Source organism: Borostomias antarcticus (genome assembly GCF_949987555.1).
Source record: "Borostomias antarcticus genome assembly, chromosome: 22".
In the NCBI taxonomy this organism is placed as follows: domain Eukaryota; kingdom Metazoa; phylum Chordata; class Actinopteri; order Stomiiformes; family Stomiidae; genus Borostomias; species Borostomias antarcticus.
This window is the reverse complement of record NC_140255.1, coordinates 5,549,692-5,570,949: the sequence shown is the minus strand read 5'-3', so window position 1 is coordinate 5,570,949 and position 21,258 is coordinate 5,549,692. Positions and strand designations below refer to the sequence as shown.

The 21,258-nt window shown below is 44.5% G+C and overlaps 2 protein-coding genes across 2 annotated transcripts; one reads left to right on the top strand and one right to left on the bottom strand.

Annotated features, from left to right (window-relative positions):
- Positions 1-11,129: 11,129 nt before the first annotated feature.
- On the bottom strand, positions 11,130-13,987 carry sco1 (synthesis of cytochrome C oxidase 1; the record flags this gene model as incomplete). The annotated part of the gene is made up of 7 exons (XM_084456685.1): positions 11,130-11,347; positions 11,625-11,740; positions 12,261-12,353; positions 12,804-13,001; positions 13,160-13,250; positions 13,548-13,661; positions 13,811-13,987. The coding sequence occupies 7 exons, from the start codon at positions 13,985-13,987 to the stop codon at positions 11,216-11,218; spliced, it is 921 nt and encodes a 306-aa protein (XP_084312811.1). The 3' UTR covers positions 11,130-11,215.
- Positions 13,988-14,562: 575 nt separating this feature from the next.
- On the top strand, positions 14,563-19,279 carry kdm8 (lysine (K)-specific demethylase 8). The gene is made up of 7 exons (XM_084455894.1): positions 14,563-15,282; positions 15,451-15,629; positions 16,663-16,795; positions 17,021-17,071; positions 17,625-17,774; positions 17,884-17,976; positions 18,945-19,279. Exons 1-7 carry the CDS (start codon positions 14,827-14,829, stop codon positions 19,107-19,109), a joined length of 1,227 nt encoding a protein of 408 aa, XP_084312020.1. The 5' UTR covers positions 14,563-14,826; the 3' UTR covers positions 19,110-19,279.
- Positions 19,280-21,258: the final 1,979 nt, after the last annotated feature.

The following is a 21,258-nucleotide window of genomic DNA, read 5'->3' as shown; positions in this document are numbered from 1 at the left end:
GATGAGATGAGATATACTTTATTGTCCCAGAGGGAAATTTGTCTTGGGCATAGTGTCACAGTTTCACAAGCTGACAACAATAAGACATTGACAACAAGTAAACATACAACATTCAGTACAGAGCATCAGACTTATGTGTTTAATAAACAATAATGAAATGTGTTATGTATTTCTGAAATGCTTACCTTTTCTGGTGGGTTTATAAGGTTATTTTATGTCTGGCGATGCATGTTCTTCTAGACAAATTAAGTATTCTTGTGTCAACTACACAACCTATGTATTGCACAGGTTTGTTCTACATTGCACTACATTTTATTGTGTGGAACTAAACGTGTGTTGCACTGAACACTCAATTTCTTGAATGTCTTGAGTTCAGAGTTATTCATTACAAATTACACATGTCCATCCCCCATATTTTTGAATGAATATGATTCACTGAGAATGATAGGAATACAACTAAACAAGCTACATCTGGAACATGTTATTTATTAGTTTTGCATCTAGCAAGTGGACCTCCTAGTAGAGGAACACACAAACCGTCCAGTTTAGTTTACTGACTAAGCGAGATTGCAAATTGGGCGAGATGACTAATTATTAGGCATATTGCCTAAAAGGCTAGCGTCTTGTACCAGCCTATTCGTAGGCTATTGAATAGCGAGGGCCAGGCTTTTATGACGCTTGTCTAAAACGTTAACTTGTTTAACATTAAGGTATGTGATCCTAATCTGAAGCAAGGTTAACATGTTCATGTTAACAATGTTAAAGAAAAGGATGTGATCCTATTTTATTTCCAGGTCGGCGCGCGTTCCGCGAAGCGGCACCGCGCTAGCGGCAGAGCTCAAAATCAACACCGCTTTCTAACTCACGCAAGCGCGGACGTCTGGCCAATCACATCGCTTGAATGGTAAACAGGGCGTGCCCTGCCATAAACTCCCGTGGGTTCCATAATAACGCCCCAGTGACGTCTCACGTCTCGACTTCCGGAACAGTATGCTCTGGACTATGCTACATTTACGCCCATTTTTTCGCCGATTTCGCCTACTATATAGTACCTACTATATAGTAGGCGAAATACAGTATGCACAGTTTTGATGCAGCATGCTGCATCTCGCCTACTATATAGCAAGTAGTATGCAATTCGGACACGGCCCGTGTAAATATTCTCGTCGTACGCTACTTTTCGCATTTTCCTCGTTTTCGTCGTACGCCCTCTTTTACACCTGAATTTACACGCTCTTTGATAAATGAGGCCAGATGTCGCAGCAGCAGCAACACAAAGTATGGTCTAATACAGAAGCAGGATTTCAGACACACAATTCTGTGGTAGACACACCAAATACTTGGGAATAATATACTCTTTGAATAATTTCTCTATAGGCTACGCAGCAGAACTTTCCCTCTTGTCACCCATCAATCATTTCTCTAAAACAGCACGTGCACGCAGGCGCAGCTGTATAAAGCTAGGGGGCGCTGACATAAAGAGATGTTCATTATACCAAATATGCAGCAGGCCTATAACTTAGATGAAAATTAGTATACTTTATGTCAAGTTAGTGTCTGAAATGTATGGTATGAAGATATATAAGCATTGATAACTAAACCACGTTTGTGGGTGGGTTACACGTGCATCGTGTGTTTGTCTCGCACTAGCTGGACGTAGCAAGTATCTTATATACAAGCTGAGCAATGTGCCAGTCATTCCCTTGATGTCCAACTTTTGCCGCTACTTGTAGATTTGTAAGGTTAATATATTGTTTAGCTTGCTAACTAAGTTGGTTTTGCTTTCGCGTTTTAACATAGGCTACATTCTGGGTCGTATTGTACTGCAGAGGTTGTATGTTTAGAAAGCTAAAAGCTGTTACCAGCCGGCAGATTGACTGTGAATGCCTTTTTCTGTAGCATTGCTGTATAGAAGTATGTCACAAAATGTGTTTGTGTGTGTGCATGCCAGTGCCACAAACACTTATTTTTCACATTATTGTTGGATTGATGTTGTTGCTATTTGCACAGTTGTCAGTGTTGCAACCCCATTCACTGCTGTTGTAGGCCTACATGTGCATCTTGATTCTAATGTAAAATAAAATTGTAAAAAGTTCACGCCTTTGTTCTCTGTGGCTACATGATTGAAAAGTAATTAGTTGAAACAAAGTTGCAGTTTCAACAGTGATGCAAAGTTGACTCAAAGACCTTAATTTACCCAGGTTGAAAAGTAAGCCGTTGAAACAAAGGATTTCGAAGTTGATTCACCTTTCAAATTCAACACATATTCAACAGTGATTGTAAGACCTTAATTCACCCATGTTGAAGAGTAAGATGTTGGAACAACGTCGCGATATCAACGTTAATTCACCTTTCAAAATCAAAACCTAATCCAACGTTGATTCACATAGTCACATGACGTTGAATCACCCGTGAATCAACGTTGAAATGCCAGCTGGGTATATAATCAGATCATTGCAGTCGTAATGTAGTGTCCTTGTATCTGGAAACTGGAAATAAACCATTCATGCAATTAAGTTAACTTTTTATTTCTCATTCATTTCACATTCAATCACCATACTCATATTCATAGGATGTCCACCCTACAACATATTGCCAGGTGAACCCCAATGCACCCATCCTACAGCTCTACTTTGATGGCATGTCCAGAGCATCCAAAGCAGCACTCACAGGTGCTCTTACCCTGGAGGCTGAAAATGGCTGGGAAAAAGAGCTGAAAGTCCTCATGTTCCTGTACAGGCTTTCCCATGCAGCCTCCTACAGGGTAGTCTCCAGGGCTTTCGGCATCCCCAAGACTACGGTCCACAGGACCATACACAAGGTCAGCCGGGCAGTGGTTGGGCTCCTGAAGAGGATCGTCCGCTTCCCTCAACCAGACCACATTGAGGAAGTGGGTGCTGGCTTTGCCCGGCTAGTGGACTCTCCAGCATTTCGCGTGGCAGTCGGTGCCATCGACAGCTGCCACAAACTAATCAAGCCCCCTGCAGAGGATGCCAACTGCTATTTCAACAGGAAGCTGTTCGCCTCCATCCAGCTCCAGGCCATCTGTGACCATCGTGGCAGGTTCATAGATGTGTTCTGTGGTTTCCCTGGGTCTGTCCACGATGCCCGTGTGCTGAAGAACAGTCCTGTCTATTCCCAGCAGCTCTACAGACCAGAGGGAAGATGCATCCTGGGTGATGGTGGCTACCCCTGCCTGACTGCCCCCATCCGTCTGATGACGCCCTACCGTGAGCCTGTCCAGAACGCTGTGCAGGCCAGGTACAACAAGAAGCTGTCCAGGGCCAGGGGCATCATAGAGCGCTCTTTTGGAATGATGAAGACCCGTTGGCGTTCCATCTTCTTCAAGTCCCTAGAAGTGAGCCACACTTTTGCACCTGTTGTCGTCACCTGCTGCACCATCCTTCACAACCTCTGCCTAGACAACGGCGAAATTGTGGAGCCTGAGGAAGATGATGATGAGGCAGGAGAGAACGGCGATGGCCCAGAACCTGGAAACAGGGATGTGGAAGCAGGTGAAGGTGTCAGAGATCTCCTGGCTGCAGCAGTGTCTGCACCACTTGACTGTGTTCTCCAAGAACACGATTACACGATCCAACATCAGGATACACAGCATCACACCTCATTGTTTCTTCACCAAAACCAAGCAGCCTGTTAATTTGTTCTTCATTTTGTATTGTCACCCTCATTTCCCCAAGCTACCACTATGCATTATGTTTTGTTTAACACGTGTGATGTATAAATCCAATGATCAATCATGATAACTACATCTAATGATCAATCATGACTTGTGTATTGTGTAATCCACACATCACTTTGTCCCAGTTTCACCTGTAACTTTGAAATCATGTCAACGGTTTCAGGGCCACTGGTAGCCCATAGTTGCCTCGCTGTGCAGGACTTCTCAAGGAGAGAAGACTAGAATCCTGGCATCAGAGGGGAATGTTCAAACAGACAAAGAGGAGACAGATATACATGCAGTTAAAATGATGGCCAGACAAGGAAAAAGTGTGGATGCTTTGAAAGACCATTTCAAGTCCAGTGGGGGCCAAGCTACTCCTGTCAGTCATCAATTATTCAACACTCAGGATACAGTATATTTGACTGATTGAGCTCTAAGAAAGCACAGGTTAGTTGAATAGACGAATAGACAGGTTAGTTGGTAGAAACATTTACTGAGGCATTTTAAGCAAACAAATGAAGCAAATTAAATTTGGCATATAGACATGCTGCAACACAAGACAAACAAAACAAACAAAGCTAAATGATCATTTCTTGGCGAGTGCCTCCAGCAGTGCCAAAAAGCGGTCCTCCCGCCTCTCCTCTCTTGACCGAGACTCATCCTCTCTCCTCCTGGCCTCCTCGTCTCTTCTCTCCTCTCTCCTCCTGGCCTCCTCGTCTCTTCTCTCCTCTCTCCTCCTGGTCTCCTGGTCTCTTCTCTCCTCTCTCCTCCTGGCCTCCTCATCTCTTCTCTCCTCCTGGCCTCCTTGTCTCTTCTCTCCTCCCTTGTAAGTTTTATTAGTCAGGTGCACATCATACAGGTATAATATGCACTGGAATGCAATTGCTAGCTCCCAAATATGCATAGTACAGTAAAAAATAGAAGTAATTAAGTAAAAGACAATTAGAAGACAAAGACAAAAGAAAATACAGCACAATCTTGTTACACTGAGGGAGACTGGAGTAGTCCACACCATCTTGTATTTGTCATACCTTGTTCTGGCTGCCTCCTCTCTCCTCCTGGCCTCCTCTTCTCTTCTCTCCTCTCTCCTCCTGCTCTCCTGGTACCTCTCCTCCTCCCTAGCCCTGGCCACCTCCTCTCTCCTCCTGGCCTCCTCTTCTCTTCTCTCCTTTCTCCTCCTGCTCTCCTGGTACCTCTCCTCCTCCCTAGCCCTGGCCACCTCCTCTCTCCTCTCTCCTCCTGCTCTCCTGGTACCTCTCTTCCTCCCTAGCCCTGGCCACCTCCTCTCTCCCCCTGGCCTCCTCTTCTCTTCTCTCCTTTCTCCTCCTGCTCTCCTGGTACCTCTCCTCCTCCCTAGCCCTGGCCACCTCCTCTCTCCTCCTGGCCTCCTCTTCTCTTCTCTCCTTTCTCCTCCTGCTCTCCTGGTACCTCTCCTCCTCCCTAGCCCTGGCCACCTCCTCTCTCCTCTCTCCTCCTGCTCTCCTGGTACCTCTCTTCCTCCCTAGCCCTGGCCACCTCCTCTCTCCCCCTGGCCTCCTCTTCTCTTCTCTCCTTTCTCCTCCTGCTCTCCTGGTACCTCTCCTCCTCCCTAGCCCTGGCCACCTCCTCTCTCCTCCTGCTCTCCTGGTACCTCTCTTCCTCCCTAGCCCTGGCTGCCTCCTCTCTCCCCCTGGCCTCCTCATACCTTTGCCCCTCTAGTGCCTGCTGTCTTGCCTCTCTCTTCTCCGTCTCTCTAAGGTACTCCAGTACCTGGCTACTGGACTGACCTCCCTCCCTCCTTCTCTTTCGCAGTGGTGCAGCAGGACACTCATCCTCCACAGGGATCAGACACAGAGGGAGTTGAGACTTCAACAGCCTCCTGGCTTGCTGATGAAATTAGCACTGGTGGGGTGATGGATGGCTTATTGCCCAATGCAGCACCCATCACCCCATACCATTTCCAGGAGGCTGCTGTTGCCTCCCCTCCCTCTGTGCTGACCCCTGTTTTAGGACACTTCAAATCCTGCAAATTAGATGACAGGAGAAGTTAAGGACACTAAAGCATAGTAAATGGCTAATCGAAGGCATACACACAACACTGGTGACTGACTTTGTATTTTTGTTTGAGGTTCTCCCATTTCTTTTTAATGGTGCCTGGTGTCACCTTCCCCTCCAAGACATGCTCGACCACAAACATCCTAAGGGGACAAGGAACATGCCCAGCAATGACAAATGCTACTTTCATCACATTTCGGAAAATAGGGTCAAGTGTTACTCACTCAAACCCCTTTATCGCTGCATTCCTCTTCCCAGTGAACAGCTCCTCCTTCTCCATCCTCCACTGAATGAGTCTCTCAGTATGTTCATCTGTCCATAACAAATTAATAATGTTTTCCAGTGAGACAAAGCAGTTGACCGACTAGTACTTCAACTACCTAGTTAACGTTAGCTAACTGACGTCCTGGATAGGCGCGTGCATTATCAGATTATATAAATCAAACTATTTTCTGGTGAGCTGAATTGGTATGTACCTTAGCTAGCTATACTGACTTGGCTTGCATTCTGCTTTTTGGCAAATTTGACAGAAGAGTGAGAGGTAACGTTGTTAACTTCAGTGCACCACATAGCTAGCTAGCTAACTAGCTGGCTAGTTATGTTACAGAAGTAAAGTTACGCTAGTAGCTACCACTAGCTAAGCCACTGGCTGAGATTATAGGTTTACATTTGCGCTCATTATATATATATCCACTTAGCTTCGTGCAGCAATAGTATATTGTCATGTTTCAATTATACACACGACACGAGTCGCTACAAATATGTAGTGACGTTACTGTACTTGAATCCGCTGCCGCTGGCGTCCGCCATCATTGCACATCCGTCTACAGACTGTAATCAATGTATGAACAATGTCACATTGAGCATGCTCAACATTATGTTAAAATTGAAATACATCTGAAACCTCTGAACGTAATATTAGCATTAACTAACGTTAACTAAAGTTAACCCTAAGCCGTTAGCATTAGATACCATTAGCATAGCTACCTAGCCTATCAATATAGTTGACGTTAATATAAAGAAATGTAACATTAGATAATGTTAGCTAAGTTATTCAACATTGACCCACTTACCCTCTAGATCTTTTCCAACGATGTCCTAAAGTAACCACATGTCATGATCATTTGCATCATAGACATACGTTCATATCTATGATTAGCATGATCATAGCAGCTTCATTGCTAAAAGCATAGCAAATGTTAGCCGACGTCATTACATATGACTTCCTATCCAATCAGAGGCAGAGAAGGGCGGGTCTTCCTATGGTGACGTGTTTTCCGCCGAGTTCGCAGGACTCATGAACGCGCGACCAGCGTCCCCGAGGCTCGTTCACAGCACATGTTTCAAATGGGCTCGATACAGGTATTGGTGGCTTCAAAAACAAAAAAAAACAATTGAATTAAAAGTTTATATTGATTAGATTGTTCTCTGATGCTGAATGATACCCAGAAAAATTTTGTTTTCCTTTTCTAGCCCTATCTATCATAATCCACAAACCATGGGAAATAAGGGTTTTGGGCCGCATGCCGTCACGTGACTTGCAATACCGAGCTTTGGCCACTACGTCAAATGGCTTCATGCGCCTGTGAGCAACTTTCATTGAAATGAATAGGCAGCCATTTTCAATGCCGTCTCCAGTTTATATTATACCTCCATGAGCACAGCTACAGATGAGACCAGCACAGAGAGAGGAAGCACAGCTACAGATGAGACCAGCACAGAGAGAGGAAGCACAGCTACAGGTGAGACCAGCAGAGAGCGGACCAGCACAGAGAGAGGAAGCACAGCTACAGATGAGACCAGCACAGAGAGAGGAAGCACAGCTACAGATGAGAGTGAAACCAGCAGAGAGAGGGGAAGCACAGCTACAGATGAGACCAGCAGAGAGAGGGGAAGCACAGCTACAGATGAGACCAGCAGAGAGCAGACCAGCACAGAGAGCTAGAGAGGAAACACAGCTACAGATGAGACCAGCAGAGAGCGGACCAGCACAGAGAGAGGAAGCACAGCTACAGATGAGAGTGAAACCAGCAGAGAGAGGGGAAGCACAGCTACAGATGAGACCAGCAGAGAGAGAGGAAGGGTTCTACCAGACTGTTGGACTGACTCTCAATTTGAGTATTTCAAAAAAACCTTTCCATTCATTGTAGTTGGTAACAAGAAACTTGTCTGTAAGACATGTGAAGATGCAGTGTCACCTGGGGTACACAGAACAGCAGCACTGAGGTATACATGCTCTAGTGAGTGGCACAAATGTAGAATTGGCCCATATGGCAGCACCAGGAAGAAACAAATGAAATCTTTGAGAAAGAAGATACAAGAACACAGTGTCTCACAGAGCCACAAGCTAGCAGAAGAAATAGTAAAAAACAGGGTGAAAACACTTTGGAGTCAAACTTTCTGAAAACAAGAGGAGGAGTGTCTAGCCTCCACTAAGAATGTCTTCAATACAGCATATTATATTGCTAAACATAATAGACCATACACAGATCACCCAGGACTAATAGATCTACAGAAGACAAATGGTGTGAATGTAGGTCGGTTACTTCACACAAATGTTTCATTACAGAAATTGTGCATTTTATATCTAGAGAAATGAGGCAGGTATTAATAGCAAGCATCAGATCTACTCAACCTAAGCTCACTGTTCTAGTGGATGAGAGCACCTCTTTAAGCAAAAGGTCATGTCTTATTGTTTACCTCAGAACAGCAGTTAAAGACTCAGAGCCACTGACTTTTTTCTTAGATCTTCTTGAGCTAGAGTCAACAAATGCAGAGGGGATCACTGACACATTACTTAACTGCCTGCAGAAATATGGCCTTGATGAAGCCTTTCTTAAAAGCTCAAGCTTAAAAGAAGGCTGGGGTGTACTCTAAATTGAAATCCCTGTTTCCAGATCTCATGGGCTGGCACTGTCTTAACCAAAGGTTAGAGTTGTCCGTTGGAGATGCAGTTAAGTGCTGCACAGAAACTAACCACTTCACCAGCTTTTTAGATAAATTATACCGTATACCATCAGTCGCCAAAGAACCTAAGGGAACTTGATGCTGCAGCCTCTGAAGTTGGTGTCCATTTGAGGAGGATTGGTCGGGTTTTGGGGGTAAGGTGGGTGGCTTCATCCTACAGAACAGTAAATGCTATTTGGACAATGTATAGTGCACTGTATAATCACCTCACTGCTGCAAGTAAAGATGAAAAGAGAAGCTCAACTGATACTGTAGATGTATGTATGAAGGTCTAGCAGCAAAGCTGAGCTCAGTGGCCTTTGTTAAAAACCGAGGCCTCATGATGGATGCTCTTGAAGAGCTTCGGGATCTGTCTGAAACTCTGCAGTCCAGAGACATCAGAGTGTCACATTCAATCAACCTAATAAAAAGACAAGTAGCTGTATTTACTGCAATGAGAGAGAATCCAGGTAATCACCCACACTACAAAGCAGCATGTGAAGCTGCTCAGAATGGTTCCTTTAATGGGGTGCCACTTATAGAAGACTGTAGGCAAAAGGTTATTGATCCTATGAGATTTTATGAAGCACTTTGCTCCAGCATGTAGACTAGAATGGTTACCAAGGAGGAGGAAGCACTCTTCAAGAAAGTGAATGTACTGGATAAAAACACATGGCCAGAGCCTCTGCCATTAATGTATGGTGAAGAGGAAATAAGAGAACTCTGCAGTCAGTTAAAGATAGGTGTGTCAGGAGTCAAACAGAGCTATAGGGATTTCAAGGAAAATCCTAACATGCCCATGCAGAAAGCCCTTCTTAAACTCACACATGCAGTTGATACCATTGCTGTGAGTAGTGCAGATTGTGAAAGAGGTTTTTCAGAAATGAATAATGTTGTCACACCTTTGCGCACAACTGAGAATTGAAAACACCTCAGCTCTTATGTTTATTAAACTAGTTGGACCTCCTCTTGAGTGTTGGAACCACATGAAATATGTAAAAAAGTGGGTGCTTACTAGAACATCTGCTAGTCACTTGGCATGTCCCCCCACACAGGCTTCAACATACCAGCCCATCTGGGATCTTTTGAACTAAGATTGTATATAAATAACTAAGATATGTAAGAGATATACGAGATAACCAAGATATATATATAATAGAGACTGTCAGTGTGTACGGTATTGGCCTGCTGTATTACAGAAACTCAATGAAAAAAATAAATGGATTGAAATTTAAAATTGTATCATGGAAATTTTAATTTCAAGATCATTTAAGGTTTGATTTGTGAGGCGGTATTGAGCCCCACCATCACTCCCGCACCTTTACCCACCTCTAACACAGAGACCCCCCACTTAACAAACCCCACTTTAACCCCTGGGCCTACTATAGTACACCACCCATAACACGTCTGTTCTTTAACCCCTGGGCCTACTATAGTACACCACCCATAACACCTTCTGTTCTTTAACCCCTGGGCCTACTATAGTACACCACCAATAACACGTCTGTTCTTTAACCCCTGGGCCTACTATAGTACACCACCCATAACACGTTCTGTTCTTTAACCCCTGGGCCTACTATAGTACACCACCCATAACACCTTCTGTTCTTTAACCCCTGGGCCTACTATAGTACACCACCCATAACACCTTCTGTTCTTTAACCCCTGGGCCTACTATAGTACACCACCCATAACACGTTCTGTTCTTTAACCCCTGGGCCTACTATAGTACACCACCCATAACACGTTCTGTTCCCACACATTTCAGCCGATGCTCTTATTTTGAAAAAAGATAACGTTTTCTAGCGTGTTCGGTGCCAAAACCGGATATGCACTTGTGTTACATAACAAATAAGTCCGTCAGAGAACCTCACAAATCATAATTAGGTTCCATATTTAATGGGAAGGTTAAATACTCATACGACCCTATCATCACTGGATGACCCGCTCTCTCTCCTGAGCCCCAGCAGCTGTGTGAAAGGTCAATCATATCATGACAAGACAGAGAGGACTACCAGCAGTAATACCCTTTGACCTTAGGGCCCACATTTATTATGTGACATGCATGTAAAACACATGATATTGATATGCATATTGTACTGATGTGTAGTCTGTATTTTCTTTTTTTCTTTGTAATACTGTAAAGGACACCATGGACCCAGAATCACTCCCGGTCTAAATAAAGATAAATAAAACACAGTTGATGTGATTGTGAGATCACCATTACTGTAATGTAACAGACTCGCAGTAAAGATTTAGAATCTACCTGGATATCTGCAAACATATCAGTCAATACCACAACAAAGAGTTGCAACAAGTGCAGGTTTATTATGAAACACGTTCATCAATAAATAAAACAACGAAACCACCAACATAGTTTGAAATCTAACTTTGATTTGTTTCTAATATACTGTGAGTCCTGTGAATGTGTGTTTTGGGAAGTCCCAGAGGTCTGTGGGGGGGGGGGGGGGGGGACTGCACTGCACTGCCTAGTTCTAGTTCATCTTCCTCACATTAATATCATGGTCATCATCAGCCTTGGTCGGTCTCTCCCTACCCTGTCCTGTATTTCCTCATGTGCGCAGCGATGGAGTTGGTGATCTCAGACCTCTTCTTGTTCTGACCAAAATACTCCACAAACTCTCCGTCTGGGCCCACCAGGTACATGATGATGGTGTGATCCACCTGGAAAACCAGACGATACAGAGGTCAAAAAAAGACGACCTAATCCGTCTGGCAGTTATTATGTCATTATACCTTATTACAGCTATGTTGTGAGTGTGTGCGCTATGGTATATTGCGTATGTTATTAATAATCGGAGCTGAGGAGAACATTGATAAGAGAATGTCATGTGTATGTTACAGTATGGAATACAACCGTTTAGTGTGTGTATTATAAAGGGTTAAGAACTATGTCAGCTTATGATGCCATGTACATCAGTGTTGTGTATACAGAACTGACGATGTAGTCGTTGTCCTCGTCCTTGGGACCCTGGCTGTAGTAGACCCTATAGGCCCGGGATACCTGGTCCACCTGGGCCTTGGTTCCTGTCAGCCCAATCAGCTTAGGAGAGAACTCTGGAGGACAGAGAACAAAGAGAAAGAGAACGTCAGGGTGCATCTCAATAGGCTTAAGATGCCTACTCTTGCCTCTTGACTCCTTTGCTCTAGGACAACCTACAGTACATGGAAGAACTGGACATGGGCGAGTCTGATCCTGGGTGGACAACGTCCTCCACAGACATCTCCCCCAGCCTGGGTTTCTAGACCAGTGAGTACTGCAAGACGAAGAGGAGCCTGGGTAAACGGACTTAGAGAAGACTGAATGGTGGACCTTATCAAGGAGAGAATGCAGTACTGATGTGTGTTAATTGTCTGTAGAGTGCAGAAGAGAAAGAAGAGATTCAAATAGGTTTTTGTATTTTGTTTTGGACCTGGGGCAAAAAATAATATTTGAGGTGGGCGGGGTTTGCATTTTTGGGAGCGTCCCATTGGTTCCATTTGTGCCAGACAAGAACAATCAATCACAGAGAAGTAATTGAAATCATATCATAATATTTTGACCCAGGTCTGTTTTGCTCTGAGATGCCTCATGTACCTTTGACGTAGACGGCCATGGCCTCCGCCGTGTCCCTCTCTGGGTCGATGGTGATCAGCAGGGGGGTCAGGTTGGGGAGGGACGGGATCTTGTCTGCAGAAACCCATGGAAGAGTTAGGGTAGAGTTAGGGTAGAGTTAGGGTAGAGCAAGTACAATTAGATCATCTGACTGACCCATCCTGAACTTAACCACACAAACTACTGTATTTATATTTTTCTACTCTTGCACTTTGGCTTTAGCACTAGATTATACTCTTAGTCGCTTGTTTAGAAAGGAGATGCACTTATGAGTTCTGGCGAGTAGTAGTACACTGACCACCTACATTAAATATAATGATTGTAGGTCACTTTGGATAAAAGCGTCAGCTAAATGACTGTGATGTAATATAATGATATTACATACATCATCTAATGCAGTGTAGTTTCACTTCATTTATGCAAATAAAGACATGTAAACTAAACTATTCACGCGTTGTTGCAGGAATTTTCAGTCAGTTTATTTTAATGTAATCAATTGAATGTCCATACTATAACCAGGCTTACCCATGTCGTCCACCACCTCGATCATCTTCTCGATCTCGTCGGGGCAGATGTCGGGGCAGTGTGTGAAGCCGAAGTAGAGGAGGACCCACTGGCCCAGGAAGTCCTGGCTCTGGGTGGGCTTGTTGTTATGGTCCACCAGGGAGAACGGTCCTCCCAGTAACGCTTTCCCCAGCGACTTGGTCCGTTCCTTCTCAATCGCTGCACAACACGATGGCGAAGACAAGACACGACGACAAAGAAAATTCAAAAATGCATGCTATCCGTTAAAAAAAGTTCACATTTAAAATGAAGCGTCATCTCAATGCTTTTTTATTTAATTGATTGGACGTAGTCGGACTGGATGACACAACACGTACATTCTTCTTTCTCCTTTTTTAAGTATTTCATGCCAGCCAGGAGAGAGCCGCCCAGGGTAAATGTTATTGCTAATGACTTCCATGTCACTGGCTGTGGAGAGCAGAGATGAGGGAAGATGATTGGCGAGTTAGAGAACATCATGATTTCACAGGCCATGTTGGGCACAATGATGTTGAACTTAATTCTGTCATAACACACTTCAGAAACGGACAGAGGCAGTGGATTGTCCTGCGTTCTTTTCCATCCATAGGCTACAGTGGAGGTGTACGGAGTTCTTTATCCATGGATCCACGGCACTTCTTTAAACACCACTAATGTACAAATGGTGACATTTCTGCTACAATATATCCACTTGTTTAGTCACCACTACAGCCCTGGCCCACATACCCCTGTCTTTCTCGATTTATCGCCAGAAGAGGGCGGCGGAGGCAGTGATGAGTGTGACCGTGGGTTGTGGACAGGTGATAGTGGCATCCTGCAGGAACCCAAGCCGCGTTTCCCCTGTTCAGGAACGGGATTTTAGACAAGGGACACAAGTGATGCCATGCACATCTGAATAACTGAATAAAAATAACGACACGTTCAGCAAAACCTTTCCACTCATTTTGGCCAATAACAATGACAGTGACTTTTGTAAGACGTTGACCTACCCGAGCGAGCACTTCCCACGATGAGAGGTGTGTGTGTAACGCTACCGAGCCAGTACCTCTTGATAACGTGCTGTGTGTACATCTGCATATTGTGTTTTTCCTGACGCTTCTCTGAAGGACAACACGATTAAACAACCGAAATCCTAACGTTTGATATGATAATATACCCATCGCCATGATTTCGGACCGGCTAATGTAGCCAGAGCTCGATGCGGAAGTAATGAAAAAACTTTGCCCTAGTGAAATGCGAGGGCAAAAAGCGCATACAAATGTCAGATCTGAAATCTGTATTTATATTTTACACAACGCAGGCTACCGCTGGAGCCGCCAGTAGAATCTGCTCGTAGATCAGCACCGAGATGCCAAGGGAATCTTCTTCTTCTTCTTGTTCTGTTGGGTTTTCCGGCGGTTGGCATCCTAAAAGTTGCATTACCGCCATCTACTAGAGCTAAAAAATGCTTGCAAAGTACGTACTTTCTAAGGGCAGCTGTAGTAGGTACTGGTAGTAAGAAGTAGAAGTATGCGATTCGGAACGCAGGAATCTTTCTTTCTTTTCTTCTTTCTTTCTTACATTTGTTTTGCGTGACTTTTATTTTGAAATTCCTGGCAAGAACGCTACCGGATATGCTAGGTTCACAACATCACAGCCATATAAGATCACAGCACTGCTGGCGGCATCAACATCTCCGAGAGTCTGTATAACGTTAGCTCGCTAACTTTGTTGAATGGTTCCATGTGCGAGCCATGCGTTATTATTCTCGACGGTAGACACAAACAGGATTAAATCGCTTGGCCAATTTCTCCTGGGAACTGGGAAGGAACTAGCTAACTTTACTCTGCTCCCGAGTGGCATTTTGTACTTGTTGAGTCCGACCCAGCAACATTGACTAGCCTAGCAGCAATGGTAGCAGTAACCACAGAATAGTCGTGATGAGGTTGTATTGTAGTAATGTCAGTGAGTATTTCTACTGTATCATTCAATCTCTCTGTTCCTGAAGCCAAACATCTGTGATGTGATGTCTGATCTGTGGTCAGCCATCTCTGCCGCGTTGCCTCCCAGTGAAGCAGAGTTTCCTCTGCAGTTCAGCGAGACGGTGGAGTCCAGTGTAGTGGATGTGCTGAGACGGTCCAGGCAGCAGCTGTACAGTGGAACTAAGGGCTCCCACAGTGGGGAAAACGCTCAGATCATCCTGGACCTTTCATGGGAGAGGCTCAACACTGGAACCTGGCGTGATGTTGATAAAGAGTGGAGGCGTGTGTATTCCTACGGCTGTCTCTTTAAAGTGGCTGGCCTCTGCCGGGAGGATCCCACCCAGGCCAGGGTACAGGAGGCCATTAAGACTTGTGACATGGGTCTACTCATGGGTTCAACCATCATGGACAATATTTTACAAAATATTGTAAAAATCTTGCAAAAAGTCCAGAAGAGGCATTCTCAGGAGGATGAGCCAAATGAAGAGATTATCGCCAAGGTGGATTTTATTTCTTTAAGGCTAATTACAATGTGTTCCAAGTTAGTTTGGTTTAGTACTTTTGGAAAAGCTTGGTCTGTGCTGACCGTCGATTCCTACATCCACAACGCATACAACGCTTTAGCCTTTATTCTGAAAACAAGCTTCTCTGTGCTGCTTTCTTTACAGAAAATAAAGACAGAGTGCCCATGCCTCCCCGTGCCTGTGGTGAAACAGACAATGGCCGTTCCCAGGATACACTGTCCATCTCTAGAGAGCTTCAGGACAGACTTCCTGCTCCTCCAAAGGCCTGTCATCCTAGAGGGGACTACAGACCACTGGCCAGCCTTCAACAACAACCCTTGGAGGTAGTTTTTTTTGCCAGTGTGTATATCTCCTCTTCATAGCCCATTTAGGCAGGCCTGAGTGAATCTCACCCAAAGAGTTTACATAGTAGTAGCTAGTAGTAGCCACGCCTCTATGTGACGAGGGTCCATCAGCAGCCACGCCTCTATGTGACGAGGGTCCATCAGTAGCCACGCCTCTATGTGACGAGGGTCCATCAGTAGCCACGCCTCTATGTGACGAGGGTCCATCAGTAGCCACGCCTCTATGTGACGAGGGTCCATCAGCAGCCACGCCTCTATGTGACGAGGGTCCATCAGTAGCCACGCCTCTATGTGACGAGGGTCCATCAGTAGCCACGCCTCTATGTGACGAGGGTCCATCAGCAGCCACGCCTCTATGTGACGAGGGTCCATCAGTAGCCACGCCTCTATGTGACGAGGGTCCATCAGTAGCCACGCCTCTATGTGACGAGGGTCCATCAGTAGCCACGCCTCTATCTGACGAGGGTCCATCAGTAGCCACGCCTCTATGTGACGAGGGTCCATCAGTAGCCACGCCTCTATGTGACGAGGGTCCATCAGTAGCCACGCCTCTATGTGACGAGGGTCCATCAGTAGCCACCCCTCTATGTGACGAGGGTCCATCAGTAGCCACGCCTCTATCTGACGAGGGTCCATCAGTAGCCACGCCTCTATGTGACGAGGGTCCATCAGTAGCCACGCCTCTATGTGACGAGGGTCCATCAGTAGCCACGCCTCTATGTGACGAGGGTCCATCAGTAGCCACGCCTCTATGTGACAAGGTGCCATCAGAGCTCCAAGCTGCTTTTTTTTCTAAACCTCTGATCTTTAGAAGATGACAGAGCCAAACAGTGGGCTACAGACACGGTGTCACAGAGGTCATCATTGACTGGTCCCTCTCAATTAAAAGCATAGCAATGTATACATATCAATAGCAAAAATATGGCAATATATGCATGTTTAAATACAAATTGTAGGTTTCAGATGGATATCTGAGTACACTGCAATACAAACTTTCTCCCTTTCTACAAAGTATAGAATACCTGCGGAGAGCTGCTGGTTGCCGGACGGTGCCTGTTGAAGTGGGCTCAAGATATACCGATGAGGAATGGTCACAGACACTTCTCACAGTCAATGAATTTATTGATCGACATATTCTTGTAAAAGTAAGTTGATCCAAATGTATATAAATTGTGAGAAAGTAAATTGTAAGAAAGAAAATCTAGGGTGACAAGCCTTCATTCACTACACCTTGGTGCTGTGCCCAAGACAAGTTTCCCTACGGGGACAATAAAGTTCAATCAATCAATCAACCAACCAATCAATCAACCAATCAATCAATCAATCTTCAGTATTCACTGTTACCATCTTGCTCTCTTCCGTTCTCACAGGATGATGCCAATGGACGGGGATATCTTGCTCAGCACCAGCTGTTTGATCAGGTAAGTGCTCACTTTGCCATCTGGTCATTCTTTTTTGTGATATTTTTTTTGGTTTGGTAATTCTGACTAATTGAGAGAGATGTATCGTCATTATTTGAGATTGAAGTAAACGAACCTGCCGCGCCAGATGGTTTGCTTCACATAACCGTCTGGGAACTATCCATTGTTGACAGTTTGGAAAAGGGCAAGCGCTTTCAAAAACACTTGGCAGGTGATTTGATGAACCATCTATCACCGTATGTCACACGCTAACTCCAGACGCTCCTCACTGTCGTCACACCTAAACCCGCCCAGCGCAGCTGCTTGTATTTCCTCTTGGAATGTTGATTGGCTAGATAATTTTCCGATCTGGCACAAACAGATCTCTATGGAGAGTATCCAGACTGATATGCGAGAGAAACAGAATGTGAGCTCACGAGATCAGGATGGTCTCACAAGGAAGTAAATATTGAACTTTCAAATGTATTCCATACATAATATACGGAGTATTATTGTTTTTTTTTAGATACAAAAACATTTTCCTTCCATACTTTATTTCCATACTTTCTTCAAGGTCCCAGAGCTACAAAAAGACATCCGTATCCCTGACTACTGTTGCCTTGGTGAGGGAGATGAAGATGACATCACCATAAATGCATGGTTTGGGCCAGGGGGCACGGTGTCCCCCCTTCATCAAGACCCTCAACAGAACTTCTTGGCCCAGGTGACTGGCTACCGGTTCAGTACAAGCCCAGTATGTGTGTGTGCTGTTGTCTGTTTTCAAAGGTATAAACTTTTGCGTTTCTGTGACTTATTCTGTTTGATGGATGAAGGTGGTTGGAAGGAAGTACATCCGTCTCTACTCCCCAGAGCACAGCGAGGCGCTCTACCCTCACCAGTCCCCGCTGCTCCACAATACCAGCCAGGCAAGATGGAACCACTCACTCCTATCAACTAGCCCTCATGTGTTAGCCTGCCTTCATCTCTATCAACTAGCCCTCATGTGTTAGCCTGGCTTCATCTCTATCAACTAGCCCTCATGTGTTAGCCTGGCTTCATCTCTATCAACTATCCCTCATGTGTTAGCCTGGCTTCATCTCTATCAACTAGCCCTCATGTGTTAGCCTGGCTTCATCTCTATCAACTAGCCCTCATGTGTTAGCCTGGCTTCATCTCTATCAAATAGCTCTCATGTGTTAGCCTGGCTTCACTTCTATCAACTAGCTCTCATGTGTTAGCCTGGCTTCACTTCTATCAACTAGCTCTCATGTGTTAGCCTGGCTTCACTTCTATCAACTAGCCCTCATGTGTTAGCCTGGCTTCATCTCTATCAACTAGCCCTCATGTGTTAGCCTGGCTTCATCTCTATCAACTAGCCCTCATGTGTTAGCCTGGCTTCACTTCTATCAACTAGCTCTCATGTGTTAGCCTGGCTTCACTTCTATCAACTAGCTCTCATGTGTTAGCCTGGCTTCACTTCTATCAACTAGCTCTCATGTGTTAGCCTGGCTTCACCAGAACAAATTTGCAAAAATGTGAAGGGTCTGGAGCTGCTGAGTTGATTAATTTCCCTGGGGCGTGATCAATGGCCACTGACCGAAATGCATCCGGACACAATTGGATAGACCTGTAACCAAGCAGAGCAAGTTAGTTTAGTTGTCGTATCATCGCATCAAATGGGCATAGTTGTTGTATCAAACCCTGAGGAAGGAAGGAAGGAAGGAAGGAAGGAAGGAAGGAAGGAAGGAAGGAAGGAAGGAAGGAAGGAAGGAAGGAAGGAAGGAAGGAAGGAAAAGAAAGAAAGAAAGAAAGAAAGAAAGAAAGAAAGAAAGAAAGAAAGAAAGAAAGAAAGAAATGCAGTATTAGTCATTCAATAACAGTATTTTCTTTGCAGGTAGACGTTGAGGATCCGGACGAGGGCCGCTTTCCAGAGTTTGTGAAGACGTCGTATCTGGAGTGTGTCCTGCAGCCCAGGGAGGTGCTGTTCATCCCGGTCCAGTACTGGCACTACGTCCGCTCTCTGGAGCTCAGCTTCTCCGTCAGCTTCTGGTGGTCCTGAGAGCAGGAAATGCTCCACTTCAGAACGGAGTTTCACTATAGTATATAGTTGCACTATTCCAGAGGAAGGATTAATTGTTGTGCTTGGATATGATTATTATAAGTAAAATATATTTATGTCAACATAATGCCTTTGTTTTATTGTCGGGTTGAGTGTTAAAAATAGATATCCACTTGATTATTAGTTCATAGCACATACAGAAACTGCATTTAATAGTCCCAACTCAAACCACAAACAAGGAAGGACAACTGTCTAGTGTGACAGTAGTAGTAATGATAATAATAATAATAATAAACTGTAATGCTTTAATCTTAATCATGACAGGGTGTGCTTCTTCAAACTACCATATTTAAATGTATTTATTAATTGTCCCTGTAGATACTCTCAGATGAGGACTTAGCTATTTCCATTGATTAATTAAAATAATGCAATACTTTATTATTAATAATATTACCAACCCTACCTCAGATACACATTTCAGTACTAAAATGAAGTGTAAGCAGATTTAGCAATTTATCTGGAAGACACGACACTAACGCGCCCACAGTGTTATAGTGCGGCCAGGCGGACTACATGTAGCCTTTCCTGCTCCCACTCCCGTGATCGGTTCGGGTTAGTAGATGAGGATGAGACTGCTAGGGTTCGGGTTAGTAGATGAGGATGAGACTGCTAGGGTTCGGGTTAGTAGATGAGGATGAGACTGCTAGGGTTCGGGTTAGTAGATGAGGATGAGACTGCTAGGGTTCGGGTTAGTAGATGAGGATGAGACTGCTAGGGTTCGGGTTAGTAGATGAGGATGAGACTGCTAGGGTTCGGGTTAGTAGATGAGGATGAGACTGCTAGGGTTCGGGTTAGTAGATGAGGATGAGACTGCTAGGGTTCGGGTTAGTAGATGAGGAGACTGCTAGGGTTCGGGTTAGTAGATGAGGATGAGACTGCTAGGGTTCGGGTTAGTAGATGAGGATGAGACTGCTAGGGTTCGGGTTAGTAGATGAGGATGAGACTGCTAGGGTTCGGGTTAGTAGATGAGGAGACTGCTAGGGTTCGGGTTAGTAGATGAGGATGAGACTGCTAGACGAGGGATAGGAAATGGCCAGTTTGGGAGCCTTTAAATGTTTAGCTGAGTAGGCTACCGAGGACTGGAATGAGGAACTGATTAGCACTGGTAAGATAGGCTACTGTAAAGACAAGCGATTACAATAATTCCTGTATCTGTACCCTTACTTGTTACACATGGCGAATATACTGTCTCTTCTATTCCAGTAATGTCGGCTATACAGTAGCCAACCGTTAAATCCTGTGCATCATGTTTAAAATGTATGTAGCCTTGTACTAAACTACTCAATCCTTAGATAGCCGATTCCCCACACTAGGCCTGTTCATTCTGATCAGAAACGGGTGGGTCGGCTGCGACCTGTGCGTAATACTACTGCAGTCAAGTGAGCCGCACTTTTTTCTTCCATGGTCAAGTGAGCCGCACTTTTTTTTTCTAAATTCAAAACAAGAACGGGGTGCGTACCTATTAGAAGTATTACGGTGAAACGGTTTCTGCACTAGATATTTATAGCGTCGCTGCTTCTTTTTCTTACACTGATATGGCTAATCGCACATTGGGACATTAATTTATATAATTAAGATATAATGTAGAATAAATAAATGTATGTATTTCGGAAATTAGGTAGGCTAGACGCAGAACTAGCCTATTTCTCACCCACTCATGCACTTGACGTCAATTCTGACTCTCTCTCTCTCTCTTTTCTCTTGCTCTCAGTCTCTCTTCTCTTGCTCTCAGTCTCTCTCTGGCTAAGAATATGTAATGCTCATGTAGTCAATATAATGTGAATTATCCATAACTCTTCACAGGATGGATTTTGAATAATTTCCTCACAAAGTATTACTGTACAAACATTGTGTACAGTGTATTTTTCTCATTCTTGACAAGTAATAAAAGGATAATTATACGCTGTTCATTAGAGTCTCTCATACATGCTTTCAGGACCTCTCCCTCTACCAAACTATCATTTTGACGGTCAATAATCCCATCACAAAATCCTACTGTAAGCACATTTTGACTGTTTTTCAAATAATTTTGTTCATGGGAGTGTCTCATATCCCTGAGTTCAGGACCTCTCCCTCTATCATGTCATGC

Coding starts and splice junctions, on each gene's coding strand:
- kdm8 (XM_084455894.1), top strand. CDS start 14,827: ATGTCTGATCTGTGGTCAGCCATCTCTGCCGCGTTGCCTCCCAGTGAA. Junction 15,630..16,662: donor TTCAACAACAACCCTTGGAG/GTAGTTTTTTTT, acceptor CTTTCTACAAAG/TATAGAATACCTGCGGAGAG. Junction 17,775..17,883: donor AACAGAACTTCTTGGCCCAG/GTGACTGGCTAC, acceptor TGATGGATGAAG/GTGGTTGGAAGGAAGTACAT.